Source organism: Excalfactoria chinensis, chromosome Z, assembly GCF_039878825.1.
Source record: "Excalfactoria chinensis isolate bCotChi1 chromosome Z, bCotChi1.hap2, whole genome shotgun sequence".
NCBI lineage: Eukaryota > Metazoa > Chordata > Aves > Galliformes > Phasianidae > Excalfactoria > Excalfactoria chinensis.
This window is the reverse complement of record NC_092857.1, coordinates 60,688,530-60,701,386: the sequence shown is the minus strand read 5'-3', so window position 1 is coordinate 60,701,386 and position 12,857 is coordinate 60,688,530. Positions and strand designations below refer to the sequence as shown.

At 40.1% G+C, this 12,857-nt stretch overlaps 1 protein-coding gene across 4 annotated transcripts in view; it reads left to right on the top strand.

The window, feature by feature from the left end:
• The window catches only part of SEMA6A (semaphorin 6A), a 111,858-nt gene that overhangs the window by 73,274 nt on the left and 25,727 nt on the right, over positions 1-12,857 (top strand). For 3 of the 4 annotated variants that reach the window (XM_072360240.1, XM_072360238.1, XM_072360239.1), the window contains exons 12-18: positions 1,396-1,551; positions 2,988-3,164; positions 3,865-4,005; positions 4,101-4,181; positions 6,268-6,326; positions 7,808-7,828; positions 8,004-8,054. In XM_072360240.1, coding sequence (XP_072216341.1) covers positions 1,396-1,551; positions 2,988-3,164; positions 3,865-4,005; positions 4,101-4,181; positions 6,268-6,326; positions 7,808-7,828; positions 8,004-8,054 — 686 coding nt within the window. The remainder of the gene's footprint in view (positions 1-1,395; positions 1,552-2,987; positions 3,165-3,864; positions 4,006-4,100; positions 4,182-6,267; positions 6,327-7,807; positions 7,829-8,003; positions 8,055-12,857) is intronic. The other variant, XM_072360241.1, reaches the window with a different exon arrangement.

Sequence of the window (12,857 nt, the reverse complement as noted above, 5' to 3'; positions counted from 1 at the left end):
TCTCAGGATGGTGCAGAGACATTAGTGCTCTTGTTGCTCCTAACATTTCTCAGTGACATACTGGGACATTTCAGTGGCCTTGCTTCCCTCTTTTGCCAAGAAAAAGAGCAGGTTTTACTCAATTTTGTGTTTACTCAACTGAGCCACTCTTGAGATTAAAATAGGGTTGATCCAATCATGTGATTAGGATTTAGGAAGAAATAAGCCTCTAGATTAGAGAAAGCCTAGGTACTGCAGTGCCAGAAAACGTAGGCTGCTCCCTAGAGAATTTCACCTATTAAATCAGGGCCTTTGCAAGGACCAAGTGATGGCCTTGATTTATCCTCTATTGCTAATTCTAGATGTAGTTACCAAACAATCAGAATATCTCGGATGTGGCAGGCACACAAAGCAGTGAAGGACTAAAGGCACTGACGCAGTTTGCCCCTTCCTACCCACATAGTACTTAGTTACCTAAGGTTTGAACGTTTATCTGAGTCACAGATATGTTCAAGGTAGTATTACTCCATTGATGTCAGTGGCTACACCCACCTTAGATCAGATGAAGATTGAACTCTGCAGAATGTTTATACATGGATGATCCATCTTTTGTCTTTTCATCTCGCAGTGTTTCAAAGGCTGAGGAACCATAATGGTCCAGGAAATTAGATCAGATGAAATGCTGGAGAAAATGATCCTCAAAATCTTAATAACGGGCAAAGAATTATGCTGCTTCCAGTGTAGTGATTACCTGTTGAGGCAGGAAGGTTAAGTTAACTCAAAGGAGAGGGCAGAATTTAGGAATGCAATAAGTAGATTTGCATTTAAACTGTCCAAAATGATGTCTCAGTGTAAATCCTTTATGTGCTATAACACTTAAGTTCTCTTGTCCAGACCTACTTAAAGGATAATACCAGTGCTCAAATGGGTTTCTGGATTTTCATCAAGTCCTCTTTCTACCAGACAGCAGTGAAAGCAACATTCTTCCACCCATTTTATAAAAGCAATTTTCCTCTTTATGCTAAAGACTAATTTTATTTTGGGGAAGAAGAGTTAGGTAGGCAAGATGCAGATCAGAGAACATCTATGCCAGTGAACAGCACCAAGTCAAATACAAACTTACAGTAGCTAGGCTCCATGTGAGTGTATAGACTAAAATCTACGTTTCAAACTCTTGCTAAAGAAATGCATTTGTGCTTTTAGGTGGCAACATGGAAGTACCTTTGAGTGGCGGTTAGAGTAGGCTTTGGGGTTTTCCTTAGGGTCTGAACAAGCCCAGTTTACTTCCCAGTCCTTTATTTAAGCTCTTGCAACACACTCCAGATTTCACTGAGGGTGTTGTGACATTTGTTACAGAAATTAGATATACACATGTATAAAGCAAGTGCTCTCGCTTTACGTTCTTGATTTGTTTAGGCCTGGTTGTTGTGCTGGCTCTACATCATTAGAAAAATATGCAACCTCTAGTGAGTTCCCAGATGATACTCTGAACTTCATCAAAACACACCCACTGATGGATGAGGCTGTACCTTCCATTGTCAATCGACCCTGGTTCCTGAGAACGATGGTCAGGTAAGTACCACCAAATGGGCTCTTCCTTGTTGTGGCTGTCAGGTTGTGCTAACGATCTTGTTTACAATACTCTCAAATTCTGTAGACATCTATGGTATGCTGGGCATGACTCCAGGTAGGAAAGATGGTAGTGCTGAGCAGATGCTGTAGAACTCCCTGATCAGGTTCCAAGACAGGAAAAAAAAACTTAATCCTTTCCAACTACCCTGTGCTGAAAGTGGATTGTGGAGGAAATGCAGTGCAGGGAAGACTGACCTGCATCTTGGCTTATGGGTCAGTGTTTGGACAGCTCTGTAAAAAACTTTGGGCAAGGATCAACAGATAGCCCATGGATACGTATACAGGATACAAACATTCCTGCCGGGATATGTTCACAGGATATGAAAATGTCTGTTCTGATATAGGCTGGTATGTATTACTGTTTAGAGAAGTGTACAGTGAAAATGGACAACATAATCTATATCCTTTTTATTACAAGAGAAAAATAATGAAGAGGAGATTTGAACAAAGACTCATAAATCAGCAAGCCTCAAATACTCTGTACTCTCCCCCTGTAAATATGATCCGACTCTCATGCCATGCTGTGATCACTGCTTATCTACTCTTTGGTTGTAAATGGAATGATTTGAAAAATTTTGCCCTATTTTCCTCTCTTCCTCTGTATGAGGGTGAAAGACCCTGCTACTGAAGTAGGGTTCACAAAGTCCTGGTGCAATATTACTCAGCTGCATTGCCATGCAATATTGCCATGTTGCATTTTAGTTATGTATGTCTGGCCAAAGATGAGAGCAACATGCTCTGCACAGTGCTTTCTTTTGACCTCCAATACCAGGTAACCAATAGTATCAAATCATGAGCCCTCACTCCCAATAAATTCTGTGATCCCACAGTTTGATACCTTTTTGGCAGTACAATCAGTTAGTGGTTGCTATGTGATTATTTTTAGTCAAAGAAAATGGAATTTAGCTTCTCAGCATTACACTAACATGACTTTTCCTGACAAACAGTTGAATGCAGATCCATTATATTCTTAATGCGGTTGAGCTTGAAATTAAAAAACAAAAGTCATAATGCTGATTTCCTTTCCTTGCCTGTAGAAGTCATCAAGCTAGTACTTTGCTTTTGTTTGGAAGGATAATTCCTAACTCGCCTCAGCCTCTCAACAGTTCTTCAGCCTTCTGCTTGAGGTTTGCTCTGCAGATATGTTTGCAAACTGACATCTGGACATGCACACAAGCTCCCGGAAATTCCCTACCATTTGAGCAGCCAAACTGGTGCAGTCTGTTTTGACTCACAGGGTTATTCGGCTAGAAAAAGTGCTTAAATATGTTATATGATCTCCCAGAGGCTATCACACAGATATTTTAAGTGGAAAAAGTGATAAAATAAACAGCAGTCTAATCCGCATGATGCAAGATTCTGTATTGTTATTCCAGATACCGCCTGACCAAAATCGCTGTTGACTCTGCTGCTGGGCCGTATAAGAACTACACTGTGGTTTTCTTGGGATCAGAGAAGGGAATCATCCTGAAGTTCTTGGCACGGACAGGAAACAGCGGTTTCCTAAATGACAGCCTTTTCCTGGAGGAGATGAACATTTACAACCCTGAAAAGTGTGTATCTGATTCTTTTTACTCGTGTATGGGTGACTTTTGACACTTCTGATTTCCTGGAGAGCAAGTTGTCCCATGAAAAGGGAAGTAGTTAGAGAAGCCAAGTTTTTCTTTTGAGTAGCTTTAAATTGTTTGGAGGGATGTCTGGTTATCAGCCTCTACATTGAAATAAAATATTTTTCACCCAGTATGCATAGACAATAGCCCATCCTATGCAGCAGTTGACGGATAATTAAAAGAAAATCTGCAGAGGAAGATTAATTTCCTAATCCTATAAAAAGCGTGATTCCTCTCCAAATAGCTCATCAACCAGCAAGATAATTTCCAAGGGAAATTTCTGGCATTTTAGCCTTCCTTAAATATGCCTAAAGGGACACTGAAGTGGGCCACAAGCATGCAGAAATTTCAACTACTTTGAGTGCTGGAGAAGAATAAACATAAAATCTGAAGAGCTTTCAGAAAGCATGTCTGGTTTGCAGTCTCTCTCCACCTTTCCTTCCCTTGAACCATGCACTTTTATTACTTGGTTTTACGTCTTTTTATCTGTGTTTTAGGGGCTACTGTGTATTCTTTCACCTTGTCTTATTGGGGTTTTGTTTCTGGTGGTCTTCGTTTCCTTTTCAGGTTGAGGAACCATTCGTTTTTCATCTGGTTTCCCAGCAGAACTCCTTCGTAACTGCTTTTCACTTTGTCAAACCAGGTGCAGTTACGATGGCATGGAAGACAAGCGTATTGTGGCTATGCAGCTTGACAAACCCAGCAGTGCCCTTTATGTTGCCTTCTCCACCTGTGTCATCAAGGTTCCCCTGGGGCGGTGTGAGCGTCATGGCAAATGCAAAAAGTAAGTACTTTGGCCAGCACTTGCTCTCTTGTCGGAAGCCTGAGTGCCAGGCATGAGAGCATTCCAAAATGCTTCCTCTGCTCCTTTTTCTCAAGGGCCTGCATAGCATCCAGAGACCCCTACTGCGGCTGGGTGAAGGAGAGCGGGGCATGCACACAGCTGGTCCTTGGTGCTAAGTGAGTAATGACTCCTGCTGGACAAGTACAAGGCAGTGGCACTGGCGCCGGGGAGACTTGGACTGAGCTGTTTGAAATGTGGGGCTCTCAGGGAAGAAAAATGTGTGAAGTGTTTGTTCCTGCCCGATTTGCATGCTCTGAAATTTCTCACAATTATATATATTTCTTTTTGGTGTGAACTCTCAGCTGACTGGTAACTGCTGAAAGAAGAGGAAGAAGAAAATGAAAGAGCTGTACTAAAGCCCACGTGTTGTTGAAAAGAGGGAACTGGATGGCTATGTCTGGACCAGCCCACACTGGAGCCATCACAGCTGATTAAAGAGGCAATAGAATCCAAATTAGATTACTGTAGCAATTTGTCCACTGGAAACAAAACCAGTCCTTCTAATTGTGCATTACTAAGAGGAATCACAGGGCACAGAAAGAGCTTAAAGTAGATTCAGAGAAGGGCTGGATTTCCCCTTGCTTAACAGTAGAATTTAATTGCTTCATAATAATAGAAACTCTGTGAAGTTTCGTTTAAATGTGATTACCTAAGTCTCGTTATAGAGAGCAGATCTGTTTCAAACATTGTATTCGCTGGCTACATCTGACACTCTGAGGGTACAGCTTGACCTCAAGTGTAGTACAGACATCACACAACCACAGTAGCCACGCAGCCAATCCAGCTTAAAGCTACTTCTGTACTGGTTGTCATTCCTTTATTTATTCCATGGTCTTAATTAGCTGTTTAAATTCCAATTGTTTTGTCCTTCGTGGATATTATAGTTTTGTCTGAATATGCTTTATCACAGAAGCAGGAACTGGTTGTTTTGTAGAATAACACTGAAGTGCACTTGTGTACATATAAGGGGTTCCTCTGCACTCTTGGAGTACTTGAGATTTTTGCACTGGGCCATGACAAGTTTTAGGGGACTTAAACACCTTACCATCAATAGTGGCTCTTCTGCTGATGCAAAGTTTCATCTGACCATGTGAGAAAAAACTTCTTTGCTTTGAGGGTGAAAAAGCATTGTAACAGGCTGCCCAGGGAGGTTATGGAGTCTCCTTCTCTGAAGGTATTCAAAAACCCACCGGGACACTTCCCTCTGCAAGCTACTCTTGGGATCCTGCTCTAGTGTGGAGTTGGACTAAATGATCTTCTGAGGTCCCCTCCAGCCCCTGCAACTCTGATTCTACGAGACAGAGGCAGTGTAGCTTGTACTGGTGCAGTCCGCAGGTGTGCAAGGAGGGTCACTCTCTACCCATTGCATAGCACTTAGGAAGTAGATGCAGATCAACTTTCAGATGCTTGATGAACTTCTAAATTATCCAGCAGGATAACGGGTGTCTTCCTGGTGTAGGTGACAGTTGAGCAGGAGTTTTAAGAACACATGTCTGGGAATTAGGTGCATGCAAGGATAAATATACCTCAACAGCAGGATCCTAACTAGTGTAGACAAAAGCTTGTACTGGAGGTATTCCAAGGCTCTTATCATTCCTCTTTTACCATACTGGGAACTTAGAAAAGCAACTTCACTGAGTTTCTGGCACAGGTTAAAAGCCTAAGTTGGGCATTCCAGCTAGGAAAGCCTGTACGTATTTATTAATCGAGGCCCTTAGATTCATTGTAATTCATTTTGTGAACTGGACCTTATGACCTGCAACATCTTCCAGCACAATACTTAAATCATTTTGAAAATGCAGACTGTGTTGCCCTAGCACAGTACCTAGCCCATAGGTTTGCTTCTTTCTTACATCAAAGTATTGGTGCACTGTAACTGCTGCATGGACAAGTCTAGGTAGGATCATAATTGCTCCTGCCAATGCCATTTTTTTCATAGTTAACAATTTAAAAATATATGAATGTTTGCCTCCCTTGACAACAAGATACTTTCAAAGAAGAAGCCATGGAATCACTTCCTGATGAGAAATGATTTGAAGGCCTGCCTGTGTTTCAGTTCTTTAGGCACTTTAGGAAAGTTTCAAAGAAATGTCCAATTTAATAATGTGTCTTTATTTCAGTTGCAAATGCAATAATCTATTTATTTATTTACTTTCTGTGACAGTTGTTACTCATGCTGTGTTGTTTCTTTCTATTATTCAGGCTGGCGTTTGAACAGGACGTAGAACATGGCAATACAGATGGCCTGGGTGACTGCCAAAGTAAGCAAAGCTTTTGCCTTCTTTTTACCATGTGTAACAGCATCTTTCTGAATGCCATAAAATCACCATTACCTGTTGGACATTGTACACTCTTTTATAGCAATGTAAGCCACAACAGGGATTGCAACTGAAGTTAAAGATGAAGATGCAGATGAAACTAAAGATGACAGAAACTGTTGTTAAGATGTGTTTAAGGAACCCAGTTGGTGTGATTTCTTCAAACACTGGACTTTGTATAATGAAAAGACTTCCATTCTAGAGGATATTGATCACAACAATGAAATAATGAATTGGTTGTTCATTGTCTTCATCAGTCACGGTGTTTGAATTGTTTAGATGTGAAGTAGGAGCTTGGTTTCTTGGCGTAGACTGTGTCTTGAATTACACTCCTGTGCAGATCAGGGAGGCAATGAAATGTATCTTCTGCTTTTGTTCTGAATCAGTAAGTGGGATTTGCTGTGTTTGTAAATATTAGTGAATTTTACACACAGGCTGGAAAACGTGTCAATGTTAAGAGTAAAGCACCACTGTTCTTGCCTAAGAAATTTTAGTGATAAACCTTACATACTGACAGCATGAGCTAGAAGCTTAAACATTTATGTTTTGCACCAAAATGCTTAAAAGTACCAAACAAAGAACCAGACCCTGTTCAAGCCTCACTTATTATTGTGATAATTGTGCCCGTGGGTGTACTGGGATTTCAGCCCCTGCATGCCTTGTCTTAGCTGCCTGTCCCATAAGATGGGTCACTTATATTGTCTCTAAGCTTTTGAAGGAGATATACATACAGTCCCTCTTGTCCTCCCTGTCAAACAGTATAGCACCAAAACTAGGTCATTTCCCAGCTGGGACAACCTAGCCCTTTTCAACTATCAACTTATTTCTGCTCTTCTTGGGCAAATAGGTTAGACAGGAGTGGAGTCATTGGATATCAGCTGCACATAAAAGGGGAAGAAGTGATTCAAAAAGGGAAGGTTGTGGTCATGAAGAAAGATCCCTGTGCAGCTAGCAACAAAACCAATACCCTGCTTAAACAGCTCTTTAGCTCTGAATGGTACACTGAACCTTGACACTGCACAGGGGTAGATGTTAATCTGACCAGTCTTATTACTTCATGCGTTCTTGGATCGTGTGTATTTTGTCCTCATCAACTCTTGATACTGTCTGCATCATTTATTGTGCCTTACATTCTAATGGGACTTGACCTTGCAAAAAAATAAATAAATAAATAAAATAAGCATGCCAGGGAGAAAGCTGGCCTTCCTATTTGGTATTACCTGAGTGGGTCCAGCCATGAACGCTTTTAAAGTCAGACATTGTTTAAAAGTATTGCTAAATATTTGTTTTTCATATGTTCTTAGCATAACAATCACATACATATAGATATCAGCTGAAGCATAAAGGGTTGCTAGCAGTATAAGTACTAAAAAGGAAAAAATGAGAGAGAAGTAATGATTTTTCCCCTGTTGTTTGTCTTTCAGATTCCTTCGTTGCCCTGAATGGTAAGAAAGTTCATAGTTTTACTATTTACTGGCAGCAAATCCACTTTGGAGGAATCACTTTTTACTTAACTTTTAAGTATTTTCATATTTTTTGTCCTATTTAATGTTTTTGTGTTCTTTTTTTTTTTTTTTTTTTTTTTTTTTTTTTTTTTTTCCCAATCTACTTTGTTCATAGACATTTCAACTGCTTCACCCGATCATGAAATGTCTTACGACACAGTGTATGGTCAGTTTATGGGTGTTTTTTTTATAAGTCTCTCTGGAACCTTGTGTTAACTAGTAGTTCCTCTAGTCAAAGAGCCATTAACCTTTTCTTATTTGTCTATTGTCTTGCCTTTGAGGGCCTAATTCACTAATCACAAGTGAAAATAAGTAATGCTTCCTGATTTGCATTCCCTCTTTTCTAGTCCTCTCTCAAAACTGCTTTAGATGGTTTATTTTATTGGCGTGTCAGCAGGCATGATTAAAAGCTTGCTTCATCTGAATACTCAGACAAAGGAAGACTTGGATACAGTGATGCATATTATCTGTTCCCTGGGAAAAGCAAGATAGCTCACATCCCACTCATAAGGTATCCAGGCTGGTATCATGACTGCTCCAGCAGCTAGTCAACAGTAGCTTTGGGAAAGGATCAGAACTGTCCCTGGGTGATAGAAAGACCTCTCTTAAGAAAAAATAATCATTATCCATGTCAGCTGAGACTGGGTTACACCCTGAGTTATGAAAGTTTTGGTCACTTCTGCAGTGAATCATCTATGTTATCCATTCTTGCAGTATTCCAGTACTCACATGGTGCCTGGTCTGTAAAAAATGGAATTTACACAACAAATTAGGTGATCAAAGCTGAAAAGAAGCATTTCTGCCAGCCTAGGATAGCAGTTTCCCTCCAGGCAGCTGTTAATCTGCTCTTGCAGTACTTGCAACACTTTGTTCTTTGTTTGGAAGTGGATTACATTGGCACTGGGAGTGCAGAGTGTCTTCTGGAGGAATTATTGCAGAATAAATGATGACTTCAAATTCAAATCTGGATTTATATTGCAATAGCTTCTCCTTATTGGCAACCTGAAGAATGACAAGTGCTCACAAGGATATTGTGTGATATTGTTTGCAATGAAGCCAATGGTGAATTTCCATATGGGATGAGAACTTACTTGTGAAATTGCTTCCAGGCTATGCAAGACTAAAAGTTAATCAGAGCTGAGGCAAAATAACTATACATTTAGCTGAATGTAATTAGAAGTAGGCTAGTTTGAAGTTGTGATGATGCACATCAGATTGATCCCTTCACCTCATGCGTGCAAAATATGTGGGTACAAACAGAACTGATGATAACACAGTGCAGCAAAATGTAAAAAACTGGAGGTACATCAGCGCTGTTCAGCATTTAAAATAAAGAAATAAAATTTCCAGTGTTGTTTTTAAACAGGAAATGGAAACTATGCAAGTGAAACTTATTTGCAAGTATGATAATGAAAACCAATGAGGGAAATATACAAAATCAAAGGCAAGCTGAGACTTCATAATGCATGAAAGGCTGATGGTTTCGTCTGCAAATACAGCTTGCAGTAGAAATTGCTATATAACCAATGCACAGAGCAGTAATTAAAGAATAAGTAGAAATAATAAAATCTACACTGCTGAATCTAAAGAAAAAGAAAATGGCCTTGAGCCCATTGCTAATACACCAGAAGTGTCGTAGGATTTTTGCTATCTTTGAAGGCTGCACAGTTAAAGCTGTAGGCTGCAAACCTGTATCCCATCAGCAACCATATCACTTACAGACTTCATCCAAAGCTGATATTTTAGTCTGACTGAGAAAGCAGGAAAAAGAAATGGTTCAAATAAGTGGCAAAGAGGAAAAAAAGCTGCAGTCCTAGGGAACATAACACAGGAGTTATGCTTACAAAAGGGGCCCCGTCTACCATCCTTTCATGAATGAATCCAGCTCTTAAAATAGGATCCCACTGCCAAATGTGAGTGAAAAATGATGACCCAACATGAGCATTGATTCCCATTCACGGTGTCTTTCGCAGGTTTTATCAGTGACTCTGCACAGGTAGACCCTGATTCATGATCAGTAGGCAAGACAGCTCTTCCTTTCATGGGTTCAGTTGAAATACTGCTATTTCTGCAGTCAGGCTTTCTTTTCACCTATCAGGACAAAATACAAGAAGTGCTAGTCACTTCTATTGATCTTCCACATGAGGAGTGCAAAGAACTCCAGTGCTGGACAGTCAACCAGTCTTGGTAAACACTCTCAGATTTGCTAAATATTACATCTGCTCTGAGGGATTTTTTAATTTTTTTTTCTTGAGGAAACTACAGTTTCATAAACAGTGCATCTTACTGTTAAGTATGTAACTAAATGGCATTTCAGATTAAGCCTCAGAAATGCAATATATCAGGATGCCAATCAAATGAATGCTTAGAGTGCTTTTGCTGGGTTAAATATATCCACAGGCATCTGAAGCTCCAGGTGCAAAAAAAAAATAAAAATAAAAAAAAAATAAAAAAAATAAATTCTTGATTACCCATTTCAGCTGATTTACACCACCAAAAATCATCACACTTTGGTGGACTTATTGCCTATCTGTAGCAGTGTAACCGACAGGAGAATCAAGCCCTTTATTGCTGTATTCCTGACATTAGCCTCCTCCTGAATTTGGCAGGTGGGATCCTTTTCCTAGGGCACTCTCCCATGGTTAGTTGTAAACAAGTAACAAAGAGCAAAGCCCGCTCAGGTGACTGTTGAGTTACATCCCCTTTGACACCCAAGGGAGGACAGAAAGCCTGAAGATCTGCTGCAGAAGGTCAGAGAAGAATAGTGAAAGGGATGCATGTTTGAACAAAGAGATTAGCCTAGATTCTTCCATAAAATTGTAAGCAGCTTCAGTTATCTTTGGAAACATCAGTTCTTAGTGAATTGGGCCCTTATCTTTTCCCCTAGCCATATCCCTTTCTCTCTTTGTAGTATTGATTTAGCCTTTCCTACTAATTGTCTAATTAGGTTGCTATAGTTGTTAATAGGATAGTGTGCGGACGTCTTAACCTCTGAAATCCTAATGACTTGTGCACATTAGAACAACTATCAAATACGTATTGAATCCCTGTCTTTGTTTTAAAGCTGAAAAAATCTCTTTATATTTCACAAGCGAGCTTCCAAACAAGCTGTAGTTACAGAAGCACAGCCCTTTTGAGTCATTATCCATGACTGTAGACCCTAGGTGCTTTTACTCTGGTTCTACTACGTGGTTACAGCATTCCACTTGAAGAGTTTTTGCAAACAATGGAAGCAACCTAAACCCGGATTTTTTTATTATTATTATTTTTAAGTGTGTCCATTTTGAGTTTTGCACATTTTCTCTAAACAAAGAAGTTTGAAAAGGACTGTCTCTGCAGTTTTCAGATGGACCGTTTTAAAACAAAGGCGGGATTGTGGTTTTTAGATAACTAGATATATGAAACTCTAGCCAATGCTAACATAGAAATACTAGCCATAGAGGTGCTGGCAATAGAGGGAAAACCTCTTGAAACTGTAGCAAAACCAGTTTACACAGTCAGAATGGTAAAAATGACACAATGGGGGGAGGTGGGGAGGGGGGGAGAGATCCATTCAGTGTTGCAAACTATACAGTTCACTGTAAAGGTTTAACAGTGACTGAGTATGAAAGGGCCAGGAATACACTGCCTGCCACTTCAGCCTTTTCTCTGTTTACAAGAGAAGCTTAACTGACTGGTACGTTTGTGGTGCCGTTCAGTTCAAAGGTGAAATTAACCCAGTGGGACTGAGTGTTCAGCTGCTTATGAGATGCTGCTTATGGTATCTGGCACGGTAGCACTGCCCAGTAGTAAATGTTTGCAGAATGCAGATCTTACACCGGTCAGGAAAGTTGTAAAGCTTAATCTGCTCCTTCCCTGCTTCTACCAAGTGGAAGAAAGTTGATCTCGATTTCACGTGGGGGATTGTTTCTCAGTGTGTACTATACTTGCGTATTAGTAACAGAGCAAAGAGACTGATTTCTCCTCTTGTGTGAATCCCTTCTCTACCTAACTACCATCTGGCACACATTAGTGTCTTCACAAAGCTTTGGCTTTCCATTACTAAGAAATTCTCCTTGTATTTGCAGCATATGGTTGAGGATTTTTATTTTTTTTCAGAAAACGTGTCCCTTGGGCATGTATTTCCTCTAGATTGCTGTATTAAGAAATGTTTTTCTTTAACAATGCTCATGGCTTTCTCATAAAATTGACCCTCGAACACATCTAAAATGGGCATAAAAATGTATATCAAAGATAGGTCTAAAATATGATTGCTACTTGGCAAGATTTTCTTCTACCTCTATATCCAGCTCTGATTAATGGCTTTCTTATGTTGAGTGCAGCATTGTTTGTAGGCTGATCTAATATTGTACACATTATTGTGGTCATTTAACGGGGTATTAATTTGGGGATGTGGCTTAGTCCTTAGGAAAAAGAAGACGAGGAGATCTCATAACCATTTCCTGGCCTGTTCCCTGTCCCATTGTTCCTCTTCTTTCTTGGGAATGAGCACAGGAACTGACAAGCGTGAAATGGTGTAGAAGTGAAAGCTTTCACGCTCCAACGTTTCCTTGCTTCAAAAGGGCACGTGTTTTCAGCCCATGGGTCCTCTACCTGTCCTCTTGGATACAGGCAGCCCTGCAGACTTTTGGTGATGCAAGCAGAAAGTTTGGATCACAGTTTATCATATATCTAGCTGTGTTATCAGTGTTTACAGCCATGCTGTGGCTTATAGGAACCTTTTAAAAGTAGACAATATTTGGGTTTTCTTTCCTATTTAAGCAACATTAAAAGCTCTGTTTCCAACAAAAAACAGCCTCTAATTTGCTGTTAAAGAAAGGCAGCTAGAGAGTTCACACTTCCTACTGTGAAAGATGAAAAGTAACACAGTTTTCTTGTCAACATAAGCTTTCAGACTGAGGTCCAGTGCTCAATTAATCATGTCTGTGATTAGCGATAGTATCTGAAGGTAGACTCCATGGTAAGAATA